This window comes from Oryzias latipes, chromosome 11, assembly GCF_002234675.1.
Source record: "Oryzias latipes chromosome 11, ASM223467v1".
Classification (NCBI taxonomy): Eukaryota; Metazoa; Chordata; class Actinopteri; order Beloniformes; family Adrianichthyidae; genus Oryzias; species Oryzias latipes.
Genome location: NC_019869.2, coordinates 12947519 through 12974340, shown reverse-complemented (window position 1 = coordinate 12974340; position 26822 = coordinate 12947519). Strand labels below are relative to the sequence as shown.

Sequence of the window (26822 nt, the reverse complement as noted above, 5' to 3'; positions counted from 1 at the left end):
TTTTTTTTGTGATGGGGATGTATCTCTATGTATTGTGTATTCTGTTTTTCAGTGTCATATAAGCCCGTGTGGGCTGGGCACATTAGTGCATGACACTTAAATAAATCAAATCAATCAAATAAATGAAAAATAGCCTACAGGAAAGAAAACAAAATGAGAGAAGAGAAATACTGGCTAGTCCTGCTAGACATCTGAATATATTCATCTAATTACTAGCACATGTTTAGTTAGATTTGATTTTCTATCCCTAATGCAGTTTGACTTTTCTTCGGATTTGGGCTTTTTTTGTTGTTTTCTTGAAATAAACGGTAATTATGCAACTGTGTTTACTTCTTTGGTTTGTGGAAACCAAACTGTGAAAGGACCACACTTTTGCCTTTTCCAAACCAGAACGCAGTCATCTTGATTCCTACAAAGGTTGTTTGTGTTAGTTACAATGAGCATGGAAACTGGATTTGGGATCCTTTCATATTTGTGCTTGATTAAAAACTTTCATTCTATTTAGAAAAACTACCAGCCTTTAGTTTTTCAAGTTCCATATATTAATGTTTAGGCTGAAAAGTTCCCAAAACATTCAGTACCTTTTTTTTTTTAGTTTTTTTTTTCCTTTTCTGTAATTTTTTCTAGAAATGTAATCATTTAAAAATTAGCTGGTCGCACCATCATGGTTGTCATGGTAGCCATCGTATTTGGACCCTTCCAATAGTACCACTTAATCCCATTGTAGCGGACAACATTAGAGGAAGCAGGATAATAAATGCCATTCAGGTTGGATGGACCACAAGCCTCAAACCACCATCCTGCATAGAGATCAGGAGAAAAAAAGGCCATTGAGTTTCAAGCTCAGGAAATGTAAAAGCCAAAGCGCACATCTGTAAGTCAGCAATAACTTTATACAGGCGCAAAGGGAAATGCAAATCCACTGCAAGACATTTACAAGGAGGTGCACAGAAATGTTAAACGAGATTATAAAGAGACAGCTTTAGACGGCGGCAGATGAGCAGCACCATTTGATAGACACGGCTTACCTCCGGACGCGAGCTGAGCGCACTTGCAGGTGCAGCTGTCATTGTCTCTGTCCTTGGTGCTGAACTGGCTTCCAGTGTGGGTGAGGCTGCTGGTTCGTCCGGCGGTGCCACTGAAGCCATCGGCGTGGAGGCTGAAAGTTTGAGGATTAACACAGACTTTCATTAAAGAAAAGCAGTCATTTAAATTGGAGAATGTGGAGCTGAACTCTGCTGTTTTTACCATTTCTAAAATGAATCTCTTAGGTCCCTGACAAAACTTTATGGTTTTAAAGGCTTCTTTTGTCAATAGATACTGACATGATGAGGTTTGTAGAGGCAAACGTGCTGCTTCTTAATGTTCAGTTTAGATTTTCCACAAGGTGGTTTGCCTGCAGGCGTATTTTACTTTGTAAAATCAACAAAAACCAAGAAAAAAAGGTCTTTGCTGTTTCTTTACATGAATCATTTGAAAGGCTTGTATTTTGATGAAACACCAAAATCAGTCACTTTTTGGAAAACCAAGGGAAAAGTAAATAAACAAAAGGGTTGCATTCTGTAGCTCTTATAAGCCACTCAGGGGTATATTGCAGTATTTTTTGTTTTAATAATGTAAATTCTCCCCCAGATTTCCGTTGTTGATAAATGTCAAAATAAAATAAAAGAAACCTGAAAGCCTCCCATTTTTTTTCCTCCATGCTGTGCATTGTCTGTAAAACACACGCAAAGAATCCCCCCCCCCCCCCCCATGTGAGTAGTTTTTCCCAAACTGCAGTTGCACACGCTCCTTTCTTTGTCCATCCATGTTTGCATGGCTTTGAAGACGAGGGAGGTCAGTATTGCTGCACGGCCCTCTCTCCTTTGCACGGTCATTCTGTCTTGTTAGTGCTACGCTCTCTGCAGAGTTATCCGCTGCCTCCTCGTCCCCCTCCTCTGTAGCCCGGGGCACGCGTCTGTGATGACTAAATGAAGAATCCTCCTTGTGGATTTGTGAGTTCACAGGCCAGGACAACACGTCACGGAGAGATGCCAAAGTAAGGTTTGAGGTGACAGCGCTTGGGACAAGCAAGCAAAATGATGAAATAGGAGAAAGTGGGATGTTTTGTCATGCAACTAAAGCGATACTTTTCAGAATAAATTGAATTAAGCTACAAAACTATTAAATTAGACATGATGGTGACCACAGGCTATGGGATATCCTGTTGGACAGGTTGAGGAAGGCAGCTTTTCTAACTGCCTAAACATTTGCGTTCGCCATCCCATCCAGACATGCTGGTTCAGCTCATCCACCAACACCACGGACCACATTCTAACTCCTTTCAAGGTGACTGTCTGTTACATTGTTATTGTATGCATTCCTAATGAAGATAGTGTTACATTTAGGGAATGTCTGCTGCTTTCTTTACTATATGGAAAGCTATTCTTGGCTGGCTCAGATGAGAAGGTGGTTTGCCACACTGATGATTAATGCATGAACTTTGAGGTGAGGACCTCCATGCTGCTCCAGGGAGCACGCTGGATGCAGTTAAGGATGAGAATTTCTTCAGTTGACCATCTGTGGAGCGCCACAGGTCTGGCTTGGGAATAATATAACTCCGCAGGCCAAGCCGGCGTCTTCCCTGTGCCGTGGGAGCCCCTACACGTTGAACGCGTTAAAGAGAAGGTGATCTAAGATCCAGCAGGCCGCAGAGGTGATTACATTCAGTCAGGTGCTTCACCTCAAACTGAGTAGCCAAGAGGCAAGACTGTAGAACATTCAATTTTGCCCCGCTATGATGTGGAAGAAATTCAGGCAAATTGAATTTGCTGCACAATTACAGCTCTTGGAAGCAAACACCCACATGTGATCATAATTTGTCAGCCCCGACATCATAAGCTTTCTAAACTTTTACCGCATAAGGGCAAATCCCAGTGAGTTTTTGTGAAATCTACCCCAGTCTATTTTGATTTGCACTTTCTTTCTGTCTCTTTTTGAAGGAAGCACAGCTTCAGCTTGCCAGGAGATAATCTTGTTAATGATTGTAGGGTTACCGTGGAGGTAAAGATTGAGCTGCATTTTAGAGGGACCTGGCTGCTGACAACAAGATGACACATGACATCATCGGGCAGAAGCGTAAAGCATGCAACTTTAGGTCAAAGCATAATTTATTTAATTTATTTATGATAGTGGTCCCTTGCTATTTCATGATTCACCTTTCACTGTCTCACTGATTTTGTTCAGTGCATTTTGCAGGCTATTATACTTATAAACAAAAGGAACACTGTACATGCATCAGAGTGGGATTTGTGTTTGTGCCAAACAAAACTGTAAAGCTTTGTAAAGTGACCTGGTTCCAAAAGATTTTACGAAATGTCCCTTGTGCTATCTTAGATGACCCCACCCTTACATTGACGTGTTCTCCCTACCATGACAAAGGTGGATAAAGGTGGAAAGATTTCATGTAATCCATGGACACCAGTGAAGATCACAAATCATTGAAGAAAAAAGGTTCAGAGCACTGTCTAGTGGGTCTAGATGACCCGAATCCCAACGTTAAAGTGCCTAGGATAGGACAAGGGTTACAAAACAATGAGCTTTATTTTGAAGGTCTGAAAATGAAGTTGATTATGTTTGTGCTAATGTGAAACAGATCCGTTCTTTGTGGAGGAATGCTTTTTTTTTAAATAAAATTGAAGTTTTATAATCTTATAACAATAAACATACAAGGCCTTTTAAATTCACATTCAAAACAATTTCAGAAATATTACATATATTATTATAGCTCAAAGGGCCTTTAGTGTGCTTTTCTTAAGCCCCTTCAGAGTAAACTATATCCATGTATGTGATTCCTGTGGCACACTAAAGAACAATGTTTTTATAAAAATAGGAATTATTTTCTAAGCTCATTTTCCTACCCACAAGTAAGACAATTCGATCTTTGAGGCCCCGCCTTTGGCTCTGTGTGGGTGGCGGCCATTACATGACTTCAACCAAGAGCTGGCCTTTGCCGCGTGTCTGTCTTTAGCCCACGAAAACAAATAACATCCAAACTTTTGCAAAGATAGATGTTCATTTTGTGAATATAAAATAAACACGTCTTGCCAATCACTGCTACCTTAGCAGAGAAAGTGGGTGTGTCTGTTAGCCTGGGGACGGTGCTGGCGGTGCAGACTCTTCCAGGAAGGGGCTGTTCCACACTTTATGTCATCACAATGAGCACAGCCCCTCCCAACTCCCAAAGTAGCGGGTCGTCACAGACAGGTTTTTAAAGGAACGGTTAGAAATGCGTAAACTGATCAAGATACCGCTTTTGGGGTGTTTACAGAGAGAAATGAACATTACAATACACTTAAAAGCTCAAAAAATTTAGCTTTAAAAATGTGAATCAGGGGGAAGTGTTAAAGTCACCAGTACAAAATAAAGTTTTAGAGGGCAGGTTAAGCTTAAATTAGGGGAAAAAAATGGTAATTGTTTTATCACTTTCAGAATAAAGTGATCAGGATTATAAAATACGTTTTAAAGCTTAAAACGAAAAAGAGTTAGAGTCACCATTTAAAAAAAAAAAACGTTTTTTTTGTTTTTTTTTCTGGCTGATTGGGGATATTTCTATTTCTGGTCGAGGACTTCCAGGTCTGTTCGATGATTCTTGCAGCCAGGTCCTTTTGAGTATTTCCAGACGTTTTTGTGCTCCTTCAAGAGATGCATTTTAGGGCACTGCTGTTAAGATCCGAAGCAAACTCAAATGGGTCAATTCAATTTTTCATTCGAAACAACATTTCAGGACGACAAAAACGTGTTTTAAAGTGTGTGAAAGACTTGAGAACTCATAAAAATATGCTGGCATTTAAACAGCAGAGAAAAAAACTTGTAGGGCATTTGCTGCACTTTGATTGTTCCACCCGAGAAGGCTCTTGACGAGCGCTCAAAGAATAATTACAGCCTGCTGATGTCATATATGTGGAACTAATTGTTCTTAAGCGTTTTACTTTAACATGCTGTCAGATCTCTGTGTGGCATCCCCTCTGTTACCGCTTCTGGTACAACCACTTCATAATTTAATTAAAGAAAATGTTGTTTGCTTGAATAATAACGACCTTAAGCTGCATTATGTTTCCACCTGTAGTTGTTTTCCTCTCCGTCTATGTAGAAGCGGTCGTAGTGCGAGAAGGCCTCGTTCCCCTCCCTGTCTTTGAGCTGGACATGCAGGCTGTATTCCTGGGAGCTGGTCAGCTTGTGGATGATCTCATTCCCCAGCCAGTGCTCCCCTGACGGTTCTCCAAAGCCCTGCATCGAACACAAAGATATGGCAACATGAGACACGCACACACACACACCAAAAAAAACCTCTAACATTTTTTACTGACAATCTCCCAGAATTTTTGCTTTAATATGGAAAAAGCTGGTTTTCCATGAAAGTACATTTATCACGTCGATTACTTAAGACAGTCCAGTGAGACTTTGACTGAAATATTCCACTCCCAAAGCTTCAGGCTAGTCAACAGCCAAGTCAATATACCTATCTACCTACCTATTTATCTCCCTCACCCCTTTAGCCTAAAAAAGCTAAGGTTACACCTGGCCTCGTGAAATGTCCCACTTTTTAGTTTGAACACAAGAAAAAGGCATTACAATAAATTCATAAACGGTGATGGAGATTAGGTTTCTTTTGATGTTTATGTTCCCAATTACGAAGAGAAGGATTACTTTAACCCTGTGAGTGTGTGTAAACTTTAGAAGAGCTTCACGTGGGATGTTCTTTTAGGATGTGACTAAGAAGGATTCTATCACTAGACAATGAAAAAACGAAAGCATTATTAAAGTTCTTCTTTAAATATTTATATCATACCATCTGCCTCTTCATAGTATGAATGTATGATCAATTCAATTTTAGATTTGATCTAAATTTCTTATTTTAGCCTAAAACAGATGAATAACAATGCGAGTTGTAAAATATATTTATTTATTGTAAAATTTTACAAGAAATCTCAAAAAGTTTCTTTTTGACTTAAAACGTGAAGCTGACATAAAACATAAGAAACTGTTATATAGGTAACCATAAGAACCTAGGAACAATCAGGCAAAACTCCTTGCAAAGAGGACATTGTATTAATTTCATTTTCGTCTCAAATTTTCAGTTAAAAGGCACAATTTGTTTAAGATTTCTAAAACTTTGAAACATCTTTTTTAAATGGAACTTTTTAGGAATAGACAGACTTCGAGTAGACATTAGGAAATTGAATCTACTTCCTTTTCATTGATTTGTTAGTGAAATGTAACTGCCACGATTCTTTCAAAACCTTCCACTTCCCTTATAAATTATTTAACCCTTTGATATCGGAGTTTTAGCTCCAATGTTGACATTCCATAAATCTTGAATCATTTACACAATTAACCTAATTCTTGTGCAATAAAGCTGAGAAAATCGGCTTTATGCAATGCTTTATGTTAGTACTGTGTTACGTATGAAAAGCCATGATCATGGAAACGGTCAAAGAATTAGTTTAAGTCAAAGAGACTGTGTTATTTAGGTGTCACTGGCGAAATCTCTGGTACTAAAGGATTTAGACTAGAGGTCGGCAAAGTCAGTGGTGTGACAACAATAAGCACTGTCGTCTGTTTCTGTTTTTTGTATTACCAAGAAAAGTGGAGTTGGAGCGACAATCTCTTTTCACAATGAGCTTCTTTCCTCCTATGGGGTCATGAGGAAAGGGTTGATTCATGTAGCCCTGTAACTCTGACCTCGCCCACCTTTATAAAAACAATTAAAACCTAGGGTTTTATTTGACCTGGATTTATCATTTAAGGCTCACAATATAGCTATGATCACAAAGATACTTTCTAAAAGGGATGCTGAAAAACACGTTTGTGCATTTGTCACATCTAGCCTTACACAATCGGTGGCTGACTAAATACTTTTTTCCCCTTACTGTATTCTGATAGGTGTAAATATAGTTGGATCTATTCAAGCATTATGTGTTGACTTGCAAAATAAAAGATTTATAGAAAAAGAAATTGCACAAGTTGTTTACTTTTAGTTTTGAGCTGAGTATGTATTCTTTGAGTCATTTTAAATCAGGGGAGGTATGTGGGACATTTATAATCAAGCAGGCAGACCTGTTTGCAACTTTTGATCAATCCTGACCAAAGATTTATGGAGGACGGAGCAGAGCAGGCCACTGAGGCCTTTTGTACATCTACAGGGCCCCAGCCATCTACAGGGCCCCAGTGCTCCCATGCTCTGGCTGGAGCCAAATGTTTATCATTCACTTGTAAAAACATTGTGCTTGAAAGTGGTTTTTGAGCTTTTTTTTTTTTTTTTGGGGGGGGGGGGTCTGGCTGGTTTTGTTTTGCTGTCACATTTCTCTCCCTGTATTTGATTTTCAAACCTAGTCCTGGCAATTGATTTGTTGGCGTGGGAGTGAGACAAATAACTTCTGCGGTCCACCGAAAAACCAGAGGCAGCATCAGTCACTTATTCTAAAAGCTTTGCAATTACTTCTCTTCTATTTTTCTATTGCACAAAAGGAATGTTGTTTTTCTTAAAAAAAAAAAAAAAAAAAACCTGTGTGATGGAGCTCCAATGACAGTCATTAAAACTCAAAACAGAGCAGAAGCCCACCATGTTGAAACACTTGTGACTCAGCGACGGAGCTGCTTTATGGTCAGATTCTTTTTTGGGGCTAAAACTTGTGGACAGATACAAATGACAGTGTTATGCGAGTCCCGAGTGCCTAACCTGCAGACGTGATTCTGTTTATGAGGTTGTGGAAGTCGGAGAGAAGCAGTTAGAGCAGGTGCAAAAACATGGGGGGGTGGTAGCGAACACGAGGGCAGCCAAGCACAACATCCGCAGGTCACCTGGGATCACAGACTAGCCGCTCTCCCACGCCTCCTAATGCCAAACCGCTCAGGAATAATTATTAAAACCTCCTGTGCATAGACATTTGGTGCTGGGGGGTGCAGGCTTCTGAGAGCAACACTTCCTAAACACCCCCATTACAGGTCCTACCATTTTGTAATCCTTCCATCCACGATGGAAATCAACAGAGCCGTTTCTTCGATGCTGCAGGACTGTCCACCCTCCGCCTTCAGTCGTCATGTCGCAGAAGACCTGCAAAGAAAAGGACTGTTATTCTAAAGTTTGCTATGAGCTACCACGGCTGATAAGTTCTGTTCGCTTTAAAAAAGATGGGAAATGCCGCTCTCTGCCAGCTGTTAGGAGAGCTGCTGGCCTCTTTAGCAGCTAAGAGCTCCGCTGCTGTCTGGCTTGTTTGAGCCGGCTTGTAGAGCACAGAGAGCTTTTTCACAGGAGAAAATCTTGTGCAAACAAACTTTTTTCATCTTTCAAACGACTTTATTTGCATTGCAACATGACACAAAAGTACGACAAAGTCTTAGGGTCAGTATACAAAGAATTTAAAAAAAAAAAAATTCACAACTTTAAAGTCGTAAATTTACGAGGGAAAAAAGCCATAAATTAACGAGGAAAAAACACCAAAGTTGTCTGTTTATCGGAGTCTGGCTTGAAGATGAAATATGTGGAGCATTTTGTAAAGCTTCATTTCCGTATAGGTTTAAAAAACAAAAAATCCCGAACCTTTTGGCGACTCAAAATCAAATTATTATTATGGTGTAGTCGTTGTTCCGGTGTTTGGTGTCGCTAAAGCTGAGTTTCATATGTAAAATAAGGAGCTCAGAGACACCTTTGGGTGTAGAGGACTGCTGCAGCTTTTATTTTCCTTTTCATTCACATATCCAGAATTCCTTTTGCCTCATTTTATCATGTAACTGTTATTCGCAAATCACCAAAGCAGAAGGTAAACAGGGTTCCAAGCGTTTCCTCCTCCAGATGAAATGTCTCGTTTCAACATAAAACAACAAAGATGAATTAAAATAGTCTATTATATTAGCATAAGAACATCGAAAATGCATAAAGTGAACAGCTGCAGGGATACCGACGGCTTCTTCAACAGGCTGCAGAGATCCTGCAAGCCACCCATCAACGAATAAATCATTAATAATCTAGTTGTAATCAAGTTTTTTTTTTTTTTCTCGTAAATTTACACGTTTTTTACTCATAGATTTACAACTTTAAATCTCTGAATTTCCTTTCTTTTTTTTTTTTTTGGGTGGCCCCAAAACTCAGTCGTACAAAAGTAACATTTAGGATTAAAAAATTACATACTGTATTTTCAACAATAGCTATAACCCCCAACCTTGTCACAGGTAAAAAAAAACAGAATGAAACAAACATTACTGTGACTATGCTAACTCCTAACCTCGTAATTAACACATAAAAAAAAGACAGAATGAAACCGCCACACGTTAGCTACATTAGTGTATTTATAATGACACCCAACCCTATGTGCAAAACACCTAACACCCTTCAAATTTGCTTTGACAACAATAAACACAACCAGAATTAATCCAAAAATAAGGCGCTCCGGATTATAAAACAACTTCTTTTTTTGTTTTTGTTTTTAAACAAATAATAAGTCTTTTAAATCCCCCTTGTCGTTCAGAAGATACAGTGTTCTGTGGGTTGCAATGAAATGAATGCAAAATGGGGGCAGGGGCTTCACATTTCAGGGTGTCATACAATGATATGACCCAGGTGGGAAGAAAAAACTAACATCTCTGCATGCTCTCTTATCCCTAGGGGGGAAAAAAGTGTGTGTGTGTGTGTGTGTGGGGGGGGGGGGGGGGGGGGGGGGGGTTGCGGTTTGGATTTCAACAGATTGCTTTCCTTCTTCCTTGGCAGCGCATTTTGCCATTTAGAAGAACACCAAAAATTAATCTAGTGACCAATTTTGAAATCTAAACTTCTGGGAATTTATTTAGTAATATTCTGTGTGTCTGATGACACTTATTTTGGCATCCTTAAATGCAGGTAGTGCTGACTTGATAGAGTGAACTTTCCAAGCAATGCGAGAAGTGCATAAATCCTCCTAATTAGATAGTTTATTTGCTTGATATGCATATAAAAAAAAATGCTAGGATTTTATTTTCCTTGGCAATCTTTGTATTTTGAACAGTTAATGAAGATGAAACAGTTTGCTGTCATAAATGTAAGAGTTGCTGTGCTGGGCACAGACTAGTATGTTGGCAAAAATCGCAAATGTTTAGACATGAAAGGTTTTTTTTTTTTTTTTTGCCGCCCCCCACCCACCAAACACTGCCCCCTGAACAAACAAACATGTGTGCATGCAGTATTCTGGTCATGTGGGAACTTCTCTGCATTTCTAAACAAGGTTTGCAAAAAAGAATTTTAAATCGAAGTCAATTCCCAAATGCTCCAGTCTAAACTCCAGTCATGTGAAACCTACAATTTCTAGCTTTTTTCCAAGAGCAAGCTCAATCAACTCAGTTTAATAAAGGTTTAATTTTCAATTTAATGAGTGGGAATATTTAAATGTGTTTTTGCTTTGAGAAAGTTGTGCTTTTATGACATTTTTAAAAGGGATGCTTTATTTTCAGAACAGAAAAAAACTAACAAATAAGATGATGTCCAGTAAAACAAAAAGATAAGTTTTGCCTCCAGTCAGTCTGAGAAAACACTCGCTGTTTAGAAAATGGGTCATTTAAAAAAAAAAAAAAATTTAACAACTGGTTCGGCTGCCACACAGGAAGTGAATGGCACAGACTGAAAGCAGCCTCGTTTTGGTGAGGAACTTGTTTCTGCTGAAACCAACAACGGCCCCAGTTGGCCAGGAAACACACGGCACATGTGCCTAACACCTGGCTGTCCTGCCCACAGTAACAAAAAAAAATAGGAACTGAGGGAAACAGAGGCAGGAGGGGAGGCAGCCAACAGTAAACTAGGCTGAAAGCAATGCATAACAAAAAGCTGTTTCACCCCTACCAGCTCCACCTCCACCACACTGTTAAAGCCGCAAGAGGGAAGATCTCATCCAAGAAGGCTTGATGTGATTCACAGAAATGATATCCTGCTGCCGGCTGCTATGGCTGAGTTAGCAGAAAGCAGGCATTTCAGATCAGTGGAAGTCCATTCTAGGCTTTTCTGACTCTGTATTCAGCAGCACACGCTCATTCACTGTAAAGTCTGCAGGTTTGATGCTCCTGCTTCTTATTATTTTGGCCCGCTATAACGCAGCGTGGCGTCTGCATCTGTGTTCGTGTTAAAGTCTTTGTGTGTTTTAATGACCCACTCTGATGACAGTTTTGTTTTGGATGTATTTAACATGTTCATGTGACATTCTGCTGATGATAGCGGACATATATAAAGAAAAAAATAAGCGTAACATTTATGCTTAATTTATTCAAATTGCTGTGAATCTGGAGCAGTTGTAAAAAATGCCGTTTTGAAAAAAATCGTATTTGTGACGTAAAAGCAACACCCTTTTATTATTTATTTATTTTATTTTTTAATAAGGACAAACACAAAAAACATAGATCCTTTCATTGAAACCTTCCTCTGTTCCATTGTGATGCATCCACCTGTAGACAACTAGATCCTTTGTTTTTCTTGTCTGAGCTGACATCTGACTCAAAACTATCTGGTTGGATTGCTCCAACATTGCTCACCATTTTTGTTGTCCCGCCCACAACTCCTGCTTCATACACTTGTAATGAGCGTTCATGAACACGCTTTTAGCATACGGTTTTCAAATTGGTCTGTTGCTACCCGATACTAGCCCATGTACATACAGCTAAGAGACGTCATGCAAAATATAGGCGCGGTGCAAATCTTGGCTTTGTCTTTGACAGCTCTCTTCTTGTATATGAAAGACTTGGAGTTATTTAACTCTGCCTGGGCACAAACTTCAATTATTAATGTGTCCTTCACGATCAACTTTCAAACAGCTGCCACCAGGACACCATCCATACGTCACTACCAAATCCGAGTTCCTGATTGGTCAAAGTTCAACTGGTTTAACTTTCAACGTGCGTTCAATGGCTGCATGTTTTGTAGGTTAAATATGCCTATTTTGTAGGCATATTTTGGATAAAAAATATAAAATCATAATGAAAAGACTACTGGGAACACATGGAAATAGTTTAAAAGAGGATCTTTAATGAAATCAGAGGAGTTTTACCTTGTAGTATTTGTTAGGTTGTAACTTATTTAATGCAAGTGTTTTTAACAAGCCTGTAAAGAGATAAAGAATAAAAGAGCCGTGAGACAAAAGGACAAAAGGTTTCAAAAAAAAAAAGTTTCACGTCAGTGTCAGTTAGGTGATATTTGCAGGAAAAGGCCAGTGCTCTTTAACATCTACCTCCCACGCAGCCCAACGTTGTGGGTTTAACTCCAAAATGCTGCCAATGTCATTTTTAGAAGGTTTGATAAACATGGCACATTCGGATGTAAACCACACCTCAGCTTCTGCGACAGAAATTGGGTCAACACACAGCTGGGATTCAACAACATCATCATCACTTATTGTTATGAGGCTGCAATTTGAACTCTTCATTAGGCAGAAGTGTCAGTTTTTTACGGAAGCCTTCAAAGGCCTCTCAAACCTGATGGAGTCAGATTGATGTGAAGCTGTTTGTAGCTAAATTTGGATTTATCATAGAAGTGAAGGCGCTAAGAGGTTAAAGATTTTCTACCTCAACGTCCCGGGTGGAGTTGTGCAGGCGTATGCTATAAACTCCACTCTCTTTCACTCCAGATCGCAGGATTTCTGCGCAGTCCCTGAAATGATGCGGCTCCTTCTTGGGGATGCTGGAAACCTCTGCAGAAACATGAAAGCATATGTTGACAGACTGAAATCCGTAGCTTTTGATCCATATCCAAATGCCATGCTGCATGTGAGCTGTCTTCCTTAAGCCTTTGATGTTTGCAGCCTGAATATTAAATATGGAAGCAGTGTGTCTGCCATCTGAATTACAAGCCGATGCAGATCACCTCTCGCCAGCATAAAACCTCCCCATTCAGCGGTGTTGCCCCATCCCCATTTTTGTGTGTATCTTGGAGTTTTGAATAACAGATGTTGACAGTGCAATTTGCGGCTCCAAACTCTGTAAACTCTCAGGGCCTTACCGTTGCAGTGATTGACTTTCGTCAGCAGCTTCTGCACAGTGTCTGTGAGCATGGCCTGCTGGCTCTGGAGTAAAGTGCTGTTGAGCGTGGAACTTCCAAGCTCCCCCTGAAGCTGACCAACCAGTTGACTCTGCCTTTCCAGCAGATCTTGAAGCTGCTCCTTTTCGCTCTGCAAACTCTGCAGCTCCCTTCCGTATCGAGCTTCAAGCGCCAAAAGCCTTTGTTCTAGGAAACTGTAAAAAAAACAAAAATAAAAAGAGGCCAACCAAAAATATCAAATATGGGTCATCATTTCATTTCCTTGTCTGATGAATAGTGCCTTGCATATGTATTTTAACCCTTGTGCTATCCTATGACCCCACCCTTACATTGACGTGTTATTCCTACCATGACAAAGGTGGATAAAGGTGAAGAGGATTTCATGTAATCCATGGACACCAATGAAGATCACAAATCATTGAAGAAAAAAGGTTCAGAGCACTGTCTTGTGGGGTCTAGATGACCCAACTCCCAATGTTAAAGTGCCTAGAATAGCACAAGGGTTAAAAGAAAAGGAGGTGCAGGTGCAGGATCTAGTGTTCAGCAATTTTTCTTTGGATATGGCGCACAGTTGCACATTTACAAGGGATGACTAATCCACATCAGTGCCAGTCTCACTGGGCTAACACAATATAAACACCTGTACCACAGCAGCACTCACAGATGGCCCAGCAAGCTAAGACGCTCAATCATAGAAGGCAATAACCTGACAGTCTGTGTATGTGTGTGCGTCTCCTTGAGTGGCACTCCCCCACCACCCCTAAATGAAGATCATAAATCCCTGCAGGTTGATCTTTATGGCTTTAACTAACGACTCTGCAGCAGTTATTTAATAAAGCAATCCACCCACCTAGATTGAACAAGCTACTTCTAAACTGTGCATACACTCTGTCCACGATGGATCCTCAATCTCCCACTTAAAGGAGCTGATGGGGTTGAATGTTGGAAGAAGAGGGGGATCACTCCAAATCATTTTCTTTTATATACATTACTTCTAATCCACATCACTGTGGTGGGAAAATTCTCCATAAAACTGGCAGAACAAGCAGACAAATTATTCCCCATTGTGCTTATTTTACTTTGAGGATCAGTCAAAGTGTAGACTACGCCATAAAACCAGCAAAACGATGTTTAAACAGTTAGGAGAGTTGGCAGGACAAATGTTCCTTTTTGGATCCCATTGCATCCTGAGTTATTAACGTGTTATGGTGATGATAATGTGCTATTTATTATCATTGGTGTTGTAATATGTGCATTATGAATGCATTTTTGCTCCATCCCTCTGCTGCTCTTCCTGCCAGTCCTATTTTACATGCAATGCCTGTGAAAACAAACATGTCTCTGCCTTTTTTTAGCTTGGCTGTGGTTCAAAAACTTGCCCTTACAGCTCAGCAGCTGTAACCTTCTACAAACAGTTTCCATTTCAATCTACGGCTGCAAATCTGCTGCTACACGTTGGATTTCAGCAAGCCTCTTGCAGAGCGCGCCCTAGTTCAGATGCATTAATTTGTTTACATGTCATAACCATTTCAGCACCTCTGAGGACGAGGCCTAAAGGTCAGAGCAGGGCCACACGGACCAAATGTGGAACAGGTGTTAATGCTGGGGCGCTGTTATCTCCCTTGGTCACACTTGGTACAGATGAATGGAATGATAAACAAGCAGGTTTGAAGAGTGAAAACACACTCCGCCTCTCGCACTGGTTGCAGTCCTGCTCTCATTGCCCCGCCCCCTGGCCCTTTTTCTGACCCTGCATTCTGCCACAGAAGAATGGGAAACCCCTCCTAACATTAACTGAAGGAAGCATGCACCCATGCTTACACAATATGCACGAGTTTGTCATTTTGTGGCTTTTTGTTAAGGATGTATAAGAATGTCTCTTTCAGATGATGCTAACAACATCCCTTTAAGTGGGATTTTTAGTGCAGATAAAATCCAGCTGTAAAAAAAATGCATGTAACCTTTATTCCAAACTAGCGTGTTAACGAAGTACATGTTCTCCTTCCATCAGCAGGTGTGAAAGGTCATCTGAACTCTACTGTGAACAAGTCAACCCAGGCCCACCTTAAGATGAGTCTTGTTAACTACGCTCATGCATAATAACAAGAAGCAGAATCTGAGGAGGATGCCATACCAAGTGTAAAGTAATCTGAAGGTGTTCAAAAACCCACTCCAATGAAAATTGTGCTTTTGACATGTTCTTATTGCATTTTTGTGATTATGGAGGACATATTTAAAGAAAATTAGGCTCAAACTTTCCATTTTGAGTATTTCTTTACTCAAATTGTTGTGTATCAAGAGCAGAGCAAAAGATAGGGTGCACCAGATTATTAGGCGCACCATCAATGAATGGTCTATTTTCAAACGTTTATAAGGCACATTAAGTGAGACTTAAGAGTCAGAGATAAGTCATTTAGTCAGTGGGACTTTATTAAAGCTCACAGTTAGCCACGTTAGTGCATTTATTAAACCTGTAACTCCCCAACTTGTTTGAAACACATGGAAATACAGATTGATACCACTAAAATAATCATTACTGAGACATTGCCAACCTCAAACCTAGTAACACGTAAAAAAAACATAGCCCAACACTAATATACATTAGCCGTCTATTTACAAAACCTCCAACCCTCTTTGCAGATTGTAAAAAAAAAGACTAACATTTTTACAGAAATGGGACTTCTTAAAATCACCTCATTATCAATAAGCATAATCAGAATTCATCCATATTTTAAAGCACTCCAGATTTTAAGGACTATTGTCATTTTTATAAAAAAAAAATGAAAGCTTTTCAACGCCCCTTAAAAGCCTGTGCAGGCTAAAAAAAACCCTGCTCTACTCCATTCTGATGCACCTACTTATGGGCTAATAGACCCATGAATGTCTGTGATTTCCTCGTCTGAGCTGGAATCGGGATCTAAACTGTAAGGCTGGATATCTCTGATATTGCTCAGTGTTTTTGTTGTATTGGTAATACTAGGTTGGGGCTGTGAGGGTAGCAGGGGAAAATGTAAAAAGTTGGGCGATGGAAAGGGGGGTGGGCTTACAATGCACCAACAGTATCGCCCACTACTCAGAGTTGAATTTCTAATGAACTAGCCATTCTGCAGAAACTTTGTTTTTTCTTTCTGGTCAGTTATTATTATGGCCAAATCAGAGGTGGTTGTTATTGTCAACAGTTTCCAGATAATTTGGTCTTTTTTTATGAATTAAAGTACCGGTAGCTAAAATACTTTACACAGGAAGATTTCCTGGTCATTAGAACAATATTGACAAGGCTGGATCACTGTCAAAGAGCTCATAGATGACAAAATGTTTGTCCTGCAAGTAATGGTCCTACCTGTTTTTGTCACTGAGGCGGGAAATCTCTTGAGTCTGCAGGAGAATATGTTTCTCAAGGCGGTTTGTGAAGAGCGAATACTCGAGCAGCTGGATCTCCAGGCGGCTCGTCTGGTTTAACACCTAAGATCAGTGAAAAATTAGGTGTTAGTTTAACCAAGTATGCACAAATACTAGAATAAATGAGTGTTGTTTGTGAGCGCCAATTCCCTAGTAAAGGATCCTTGGGCATAAACAGTGTCACACAACGCAACACAAATCCAATAATTTGCCTTCTTTGATCTCATAATCAAACTTTGAGGGAGAATGATCTCATAAGCACCTGCAACATGTTTTGAAGTTACAGATGAAATGAAAACTCCAACAAGGCAGTTCAGATGTTTGTACAGCTTCATATCTACTTTGATAAGCCATAAAAAAAGCATGGGGGCCAAAACAGCTCTATCTGTAATAACAACGCAATGGAATGATTGAAGACACATCTGTGTTGTGCTACTGATATTTATGTTTTAATTGGCTTGTTGTCAGGCTCCATGCTCATTGTGTCAATTGTAGCCTCGAGGACCAAATAGTAGCTGTTTCAAAGCAGCTGCCGCCACCTTTGGGCAAGGCTTCCCAGCAGGTTACATCAGATTTACATTTAATTAGCTATTTATCTGGTATTTCAGAAGAACCAGTTTAGTTTTTGAATTGACGTGACCTCCATTGCAAATTGTTTGGGTCGGGTGTAAACACGTTAACGCAAGTTAACCAGATTTTTATTTTTTTGGATGGACTCACCTGGGTTTCCACATCGGTCAGTTTTCGAGTCTGCTCTGCCGATTGGCTCAGGAGGTTTGTTCCCATTTCCAGCATTGCAGCTGTCTGAGTGTGAACCGCAGATCTCTTTATTTCTTCCATTCCGGAGCGCACATTTTCTTGGATGAAGTTCTCCAGCTGAAGGGACATAAAAGCAGACGGAGAATTTTCTGACAGTTTGACACTCCATGAAAAGGGCCCCTGTCAACGAGATGCAAACTAGGGGCCTCCCTTGAGACTTAAATTTAGCCCACCTCCAACTTCATGTCTGTACCCCTGATCATCCCCACTACCATTGCCAGTGAACACATCTGAGGGAGAATTGATAAAAAGTGTGTACTTTGACATCACGATTTTCATGTTTTTCATCCCAAGTACAGACTCTTCAACAGTATCTGTCACAAAACCAGAGAAAAATATCATCAGGAGAAAAAAAAACAATTAGTCACAAAAAGACCAAAAATAGGATTTTAATTTTTTTCTTAAAGAAATACTTTCTCTTATCGTTGGATTTTTGTGAAAAGTACCAAGGGAATTTCAATTCCACTTTTGCTGCAGTGAATGATGAAAATTTGTTTTGTAAAAAAGGAAAGTTGAATATCAAACCAGAAAGCATTAATATTTATAAGTCTTTTGGAGAGAAGACATCAGAGTTTAGTCATTAAACCGCACAACTGGAAAATGAATTCTCGCAGGAGACGACACTCAATATTATCTGGTTAATGAGTTGCCATCCCAGTTTGAACAGAATTTAAATCAGGCAACAAATGCTTGGTCCACTGTTTTATTTTATAAACGAGCATTGCCAGAACAAATGTATCTTTAATGTGTTGCAATGTTAAAAGTTATTTAGCTTTTTTTCCTTTACTTTTTTTTTTTTAATACAATTTAGATATAAATGCCGAATCATCTGTGTAAAAAACCCATAATGGAATTTAGCAGTCTTGAATTACAAGAATTAGATTTTTTTTTTTTTTTGCAATTTTTCTTTCTTATTGTGATCTGCAGGGAAAATTTACCACCGACGCATCCTCACAGCCTCCTCAAATTTGCACATATCTTGTCTGGTGAAAATGAATTTCATGACAAAAGGAATGAATAAAAAAAAGAGACATCACAGTGGGACAGCGACGATTCTAAATGCTGTGTTTGACCATTGTTTTCTCCAAAACTTTAAATGGATCTCCCCAAAACACTTTTCCACTAACAAAACAAATACGCGGTCGTGGATTTTTATTCCTATCCAGCAAATGTACAAACAGATTGCAGCTGAGTTCCTTTTGTGATGGACATGTTTTGCTTTTACAATGTTGTTTGATACTCTTCCAGTGTGTTAATATAAAACCCTTTGTAACAGATGTGTTCTTTTGTGGATTCATAATAAAATGTCATGGGATGAGTGTCATATATAACTTACATTACATGCGTTGATACTCATATACACACGTACACACCATCATCTGACATCCACACAACTGTTAACAAGTCTTAATCATATTTATACAAATTCACAGTATCTATAGAAGACTTCCTGCCACATATCACGCTTCCGACAAAAAAAACAATTAAACATCCACCATGCCCGCGTATAACCAGAAGGAATGAGCATTTAGATTAAAGGTGTGCGTTTCCTGATATATGTTTGATCATGTTGAATGCCTCACAAGTGTACTAGACTTCCACCATGGGAACAGAGCGGGAGGTCATGCCCCCACAGCCCTCTGGCCGAGGGGCGAAGGGAGCAGACTGTGTGCAAGCAGGGGACCCAGCCATGCAGGGACCTCCGCCTCCCCCCAGGTGTCACAGGCCCAGACCCAAGACCGACTACTCGAGACATACACTGCCACCCAGACGAGAGGAATACAAGAGACGCCCTGCCCCCACCCCAGAAGCGAGCCAGAGCCACCCACAACCAGTCCACACTGCACCCCCGACAGCCCACCCATCAACCCCACCAAGACCGACATGGGAAAAAGGCTACTAGCCACCCCGGCACCCCACACCAATGACCGGTGGGGTCCCCCTCCCCGGGCTAGACACGGTCCCCAAGGTGCAGAGCCAGGGTCCCTTGCCCAAATCATCCAAGACCCCAATGGGAACCCCGCTTAGACGCCAGACCCCCAATCCCAAGAGAAGACCACCACTGACCACCAAGCACCGCCTTTCCCCCCCAGGAGGCCGACGACACCGCTCAGGTATGTTCAAAGGAATGTTTTTAAAATGTATAGGATGGCTAAAAGACCTGTGACTTGGTGGCCATTTTATGGTAAAGTGTGATTTATGGCGATTTTTCAATTTTTTGCACAATAAAATGAACATATTAGGAATGTGAGCATGGTGAACAAAAAAAAAACGCAGTTGCTAAGCTAATCAAAATGTTTAAATCTGCCAATTCTTTTAAAAATGACATAGACCTGTTCGCCAACCCCAGACGACTCAAAAATAAAATGGTTGCTATGGAGATAAAACCAACAAAAAGGAAAAATAAATGGGTTAATCAATGAATTTGTCACTTGCAGCTCTGAGCAGGGTGGCAGAGGAGGAGAGAAGAGTGAGGGGGCTGAAGCAGCCGCTCTGCCAGTGAGGGTAGGTCAAAAGGTGAGATAGGGAGGGCCATACAACGCAGCTTTGATTGTATCTACAACTTCTTTGTGTTTTCGGGCACATTTCTCTAGCTTTTTGAACTTTTTTTTTCGTGTCTAACATTTGAAGCATCAAATAACTGAGACCATAAGGGATGAAAAAATAAAACTTTGCCTAAATATTTAAAAGTAAATGCTAAGGGGTTTGAAGTCACCTTAACCCTTGTGCTATCCTAGGCACTTTAACATTGGGAGTTGGGTCATTTAGACCCACTAGACAGTGCGCAGAACCTTTTTTCTTCAATGATTTGTGAACCTCACTGGTGTCCATGGATTACATGAAATCTTTCCACCTTTATCCACCTTTGTCATGGTAGGGAGAACAAATCAATGTAAGGGTGGGGTCATCTAAGATAGCACAAGGGTTATTAATCCACCTTTGTCATGCTAGGGACAACAATGTAAGGATCGGGTCATCTGGACCCCATAGGATAGCACAAGGGTTAACTTTAAGACTCAACTTCTACAGCAAAATCGGAATAATGCACTGAAACTGCTATCAGGAACAGACAAGTGTTCCTGTTTGAGCCTTTGTGCTGGAGGTTTCGCTTCATCTCTTCCTGCCAAATTGTTGATTACAGCTTTGTCAAATGCTACACCAAACGGCCAGATCAAATCATCTTTTGGATAAGGAAGAAGGACAAAAGTGGGATTATCGCCAAGAAAATCATAAGGTTGAATCATTCTAACAATAGATTTCTTTGAACTTTGACACAGTAACAGACAAACTATTTGTGATGAAAACATTGGTGGGGTTGTGTTTAGTAAGGTGGACTAAGTTTTATTTTTAAATTCCAGTAAATCCAATGTTTGAGAGATTAGTTAAAAAAAAAAACATTTTGTTTTAACAATAAATACTTGAATAAAAGATGGATGTACATTATCATATATAAAAATGGCAAAAGCTGTCTTTTTACATTTTGTAAAACCTGGTATGTTTTCCTTATAACACAGACAATTTATAATGCCCATAACTTGCATATTTTTTAGATTTGTAAAGTTACAGTTACATTGTGTTAAAATAATCTGACAGCTCAGGGAATTTATCTTTTGTTTTTAAAGGCAATAAAACTGCAAAATTGAATCTTAAGAAAGTACAAAGACCCTTGTCTAAAGAAAGCATGTATTTTTCCTGTCTTGCAAGAAAAAATGATTGAATCAGAAAAGTTTTTTTAAAAGAAAATAGTTTTAATTTGAGAAACCATTTTTTTAGTGATTAAAATTTTTTTTCTTAAAAATATGAATTCTTGTTAACAACATGTTTCTTTTCTCACAATTTTTTATTTTTTTTTGCTCAGTCAAAGAAAATCTGCCAGCACAGAATTTTTTCTTGACCTATTTCGTACAGGGCCTACTTTTGTAGTGAAGACAAAAAAAATTAGTGTGTATGTCCTTGAGCAGTGGCTCAGGTCACCCAATGACTGAAGGGTTGGTGGTTCGATCCCTTCTGCTCCCAGGCAATAGGAGGCAGGAGTGCCTCTGGCGTGGCTCCACTGGTGTGTGAATGCGTATGAATGTCCCAGTAATGGTCAGAGCAGCCGTAGCATCACCAAGTGTGAATGAATAATGGAAACACATTGTAAGCGCTTTGAGCATCTGGAAAAGCGCAAAAAAACCCCAAAAAAACGAATCCATTATTGTTATCATTATTATAGTTCAGACATCAAGCAGCAGAAAATTCATTTTTAATACACCCAGTTGACATGCAGCCTGTGCTACAATTCTAAGGTTATAGAATTCACAACAAGTTAAAAGTTAACATAAGAAAAACAACTTACACTGAGGCAATCCTGTTCTATTCCATTTGCAACAAACATACTAGAAACTATGTAATGAGACCTGCAAAAACACAGAGTGCATTCTCAAAGTCCAAAGCAATTTCGTTTCTCTCATAGTCATAACTGAACCGACACATACTATAATCAGCTATTTTAAATGCTGTGCTTGACCATTGTCTGCAGTGATGACTTTCTGGGAGAGTGACTAGAATTTTTGAGAGGACTTCTGGAATAAGCACCATCAAAATGGATGATAAACTGCTAGCTAAAGTTGAGAATAATAGAAGTGACCAGTGAAGTTCTGCCTCCAAAATAAGGCTTCTGTCAGTATTTTATCCTTAAATACTTGATTGTTTTGTTAGTTTTGTTTGTTTTCATGGGTGAATTGCAGACACGCTGCCGAGGCCGAGTCTAGGTTGACAGTATGAACTACGCCACAAGGAGCAAAAGGCGGAGCCTCAGAGATTGAGTCGAATTACTTCTGGTTGGGAAAATGAGCTGCAAAAATAACTAATTAAAAATGTTTTCTTTAGTGTGCCAAAGGTAATATATTATCATAAATGTGGATATACTTTACTTTGAAGGGTTTATTAAAGCATGATCTTAAAGAACGTTTTTCAATAGAATAATATTCTTACTTTGAGAGTGATACAAGTTTTCTTTTTAAAATAAGGATTCTTGGTTCTTCTTTTTCTTACCCCATTGACATATTTATTTGCTGGGGTAAGAATTTTTGATTTATGTCTAAGGGGCCAGGTTTTGCAGTTTTAAGATGGATAAATAGATTTCAAACGAATCCTTCTTTATTGAAAATTGTGGCACTATTTTAAGAAGTCATCTGATCAAGCAAACAACCCATAGCCCATCGTTTTTGGAAGTCTATTTTGTGTCCTTATTTATTTGGATTTTTTTTTTGCATCTAATTGCTCATTTGCATTTTTTATTTCCTAATAAATGCATTATTTAATTTTTTTAATAAAAATTGAGATAATGTCATGTGAAGTTTTATTACAGATGGAAGAAATATTATGAGACGGAAGCCAATCTGCCTCCATCAGCATCAAGTGGCAACAATAATACCCAATCTGATGAAAATTGTGCTTTTGTTGTTTTTAACATGCTCTTGGAGCATTTTTCTGATGATGGGGGACATATTTAGAGCAAATTAAGCTAAAAAATTTCCTTTTTAAATATTTCTTTATTCAAATTGTTGCGAATCAGAAACACATGAAGAAATGCTTTTGGAAAAAAGAACATATTTGTGGCATAGAAAATACACTGGTGGGCCACAAGCTCCCTGCTCTGAGTTCTCAGCCACGGGGATGGGAAAGGGTGCAAGGTGACAACGATCACGCCTACAACTCAGAGGTGAATTTCTAATGAGCTCATGCCGCTCTGCAGAAATTATGTCCTAGAAAACGACAGATTTTTTAAATGTTATCTAAAAAACAGATAATCATAATTCAAAGACCACTAGGAATACTTATAACCCTTGTTTTATCATAGGCACTTTAACAATGGGAGTTGGGTCATCTAGACTCACTAGACAGTGCGCTGAACCTTTTTTCTTTGATAATTTGTGATTTGCACTGGTGTCCATGGATTACATGAAATCCTCTTCACCTTTATCCACATTTGTCATGGTAGGGATAACACGTCAATGTAAGGATCGGGTCATCTGGACCCCATAGGATAGCACAAGGATTAATAGAGGAAAAGATCGTAGTAGGTCCTTAACACTATCAATGTAGCAAAGACTACAGACCAGTATGATATGAGCTGTCAGATGTTTTTGACTGTTACTCTTAGTTGACAAGTTTGTTTTTTTATAGCTGCCCAAGAACAAAAACAAAAGTTTGTCATTAGCAGCTAAGCCAGTTTTAGTCCTTTAACACAACAAACTTCCTCTAAAACCCATTTTCACATCCCGCGTTTCAACTCTTCAGGGTCAAAGGAACAAGATGGGGGGGTTGGTTCAGAATTAAGTCCAAAACAAAACGAACACTGCTGGTTTCTTGGAAACACCAAGGAAAAATATGTACAGCATTAATATAGTCCCCAGAGCCTCCTCTGTGGAACATGCCGAATTGGTATGAAGGCTCCAAATTCTGTGTGCGTGGGGGTGTGTTTCCTTTCTAGGGGTTTGGGTGGAAGGCTCAGAGAGGGTTGTGGCGTCCCAAGGGAGCTTTGAGTGAGGCCACGCAAAATTTCACAGATACACCAACACAAGGATGCCTGGAGCTCTTCTGCTTCCACTCCACCAGCGTCTTCCCAATCATGAGCTAGAGGTTTATTGAGCTCCGAAAGGAGCTGGAAAGACTTTGTTGTCTAAGTGTCAAAGTGTACTGGAATTGTGCGCATAAATGATGGTGTCTGTAGGGTCATGGCCGGTTTATGCAGACATCCCACCTACAGTGCGATCATTTATGCATCACTTTGGCCTGCTGGGGGTTGTGTGTTGAAAAGTTGGATCTTTTATGTTCATTCCAGACGCGATGTGGAAGAAGTTGGCAACAGAGCAAAGTCGTCAGTAGAGCTTTTTCTCCGGTTACCAGGGGGATTTAAACCACATCTCCTTCTGAGGCTGCTTACACAACAGCTCCGGGTTTGAAGGCACAATGCCCTTTAATCAACGTCAATGTGAACTGGTCAGGGACGACAACATGGCATCAGGGAACAAAGAAAAAGATGCAAGCAGAGGAAAAATCTGAAAAAAGAATCGTTTAAATGCGCAAGATTAATGTAGGATATAACACATTTTTGGCTTTTAAAACCCATACATCAATAAGTGTGTGTTTTCAGTCCCCTTTCTCATTCATGCAGTTTGTTCTCACAGAGCATCCTGTGAACATCAAAGCCTCAGTGGATCAGCCTTGTTACGCACAATAGAACATAAAGATTTTTATCTTTTGTCAGGTAAGACGTTGTGCGCAGGAAACACAAGGTATTTGAGATTTTTGGTCTGATCTATACGAACTCAGTGATGCAAAACGGCGCACAGGAATATTTGTCGAAAGAAATCCAGACCACGGAGGATGTGTTTTAAGCGGGAAATCACAGGAGCACAAAGAAAAGAGTTTTGACTGCCGTTATGCCCTATTCTCAAATGCGGAAACACAACCGGCATATTTGCTCAACACTTGACACAAATATTTAAAATCTTCCAGGGGATTAGAGTAAACCAAAAATGTTTTGAGAAAGCAGGGAAAAAGAAAAAGGGAAAAGGGATGGATAGGGGTAGCATGTCAGCCTAGACAACTGCTGCTGATCCTGTGCCCAGATGACCTTAGTGGTTGAAACTGTGAAGCCACTTAATCACGTCTTGTCATGCAGGCCATCGTAATCCGGGCTAAATGTAACAGGAAAGGCCAAACATCCAGTGAGGAGACATGCCCAAATGTGTCTCTCTCTAATGAGTTTATGATATCTAAACAGAAAAGAAAAAAAAAAAGTCATGTAAGCTGAGTTTGGTACAGGGAGATTTAGATAGACTTTACTTATAAATTGAGCGCAACACGGCCTGCATAATTGTTGCCTTTTGGGGGAGAAAACTAATTTAGAGGCTCTTACTCAGAGAAAATATTTCGCCCAACTTGATATTAGAAAACTTTGCAAACCCCGCACTAGCATGCAACTGAAACTTCTGGCATCCCAGTGGTCTTACATTCTGACATACAACCATGCTCACACATCGTCATGGAGCCAGATACCGGAAGCATTAGGGAAATAATGAAGGCTTGACAGCGATGTAGATGTTGTTTGGTTGACAGTTGGAAAGCTACGTTGGAGCCAGACATGTGGACAGAAGAAGCAAAGGTTTGCTAAAAACATACCTTCTGCAACCACTGAGTGTTGTTCTCCATGGCGCTCTCCAGACTCTCCAGCTTCCTCTCCTGCCATGAAGGCCTTTCCCTTTGGTCCTGCCGTTGCTTGGATTGGCTGGCGTCATTCTCCGCTTCAGGTGGGGAGTCTCTCTGCGGTGCATCAGTGAACTGGTAGTCCTTTAAAGGACGGCAGTTGTCCACCTCTGGGAGAATGAAGGTGTAGCTGCACGGTCCGTGCTGCACTCTGTGCTGCTGCTTCTGAGCGCCAATCGCCGTGGGCAACAGGTATGCCAGGTAGGCTAAGGTCATAGCAATCAAACGGCCCATTTCACGGCAGTATAAGAGAGGAGTTTGGAAGAAAGGGAAGACAGAGATTCCGCCACTCGGTCAAGTGAACAACTGGAACAGGATGCTTCTATTTTTATCTTCTGGGTTTCTGTTCTTTGAAATTTCCCTTCAGACCATGACTTTTCCACTTCGGTCTTCCCAGTCCAACTGTCTCGCTGCGTTTTTGGATCCCTTCTCCACTTTTGCCCAGTTGTCCTCTGTGCTGTTGCATCCAAATAATCTTCAGCCCAATTTGCGCCCCAGCTGTTTTCCGTAAGCAAACGCACATAAAGGGGAAAAAAAAAAAAGGGGGGGGGGATTGCTTCCTACTGTGGCTCCAACACTCTGCCAGTGCATGGATCTCAGCCCTGGAACCCAGCGGCAGACATCCAAACATTCAACTCTCTTCTGAAAAGTTCTTGTCCTCACTGCCGTCTGCTTTTGCCGCTGGAGTCCACATGTTGCTCTGGACAAGAAGAAAGTGGCCTGCTGCAGAAAAAGAGCGGTAAAGCTCTTAAAGTCCATAGAAAGAGAGAAAGAGAGGCTGCACACACACCACCCACACACACACCCCCCCCTTTGCACATAATCAGTCAACCACCCTCCATTCTTTGACTTTCTCCCTCCCTCCCTCCAACCGTACTCCTGTTTGCAGGGGTTAAAAGAGGAAGCTACAAAAATACACACCATTCACCGCAATAGCAAACGCTCTAGAACTCTCTCTAAAAACCGTACCTCCCTCCCACTCCCCGTCTAACTTTTTCTCCTTCAGTCTGTGTCCCTAAAACATAAATTTGCTTATTTTGGCACGGTCGCAGTTGTGCACTGTATGGCCAAAGCAGCCGCCACACAGTTTACAATAATAGCACATAGATTTTTCGTGGTCTGATAATCAACCTGATTCTTTAAGTAGTTCAATTTGCAGTTTTACCATCAGTCGGTGGCTGGACACTGTCTTTTATTGTAAATTTTTTTTTTTTTGCTTGCCCGATTTAACTCTTGACCAATCCTGGGGTTGTTATCATTCTGTCCAGAGCAGAAAGGGGAAATTTCCTGGAGTGATGCAGCATTTCATGTGTTTGTTTTT

The 26822-nt window shown here is 40.2% G+C and overlaps 1 protein-coding gene across 1 annotated transcript; it reads right to left on the bottom strand.

Annotated features, from left to right (window-relative positions):
* LOC101154790 (angiopoietin-2) lies at positions 1–26308 on the bottom strand. The gene is made up of 9 exons (XM_004074025.4): positions 25418–26308; positions 17147–17302; positions 16368–16489; positions 12989–13221; positions 12556–12680; positions 7994–8095; positions 5102–5268; positions 1029–1159; positions 1–800 (listed from the first exon to the last, which is right to left on the bottom strand). Exons 1-9 carry the CDS (start codon positions 25733–25735, stop codon positions 640–642), a joined length of 1515 nt encoding a protein of 504 aa, XP_004074073.1. The 5' UTR covers positions 25736–26308; the 3' UTR covers positions 1–639.
* Between the last annotated feature and the right edge of the window lie 514 nt (positions 26309–26822).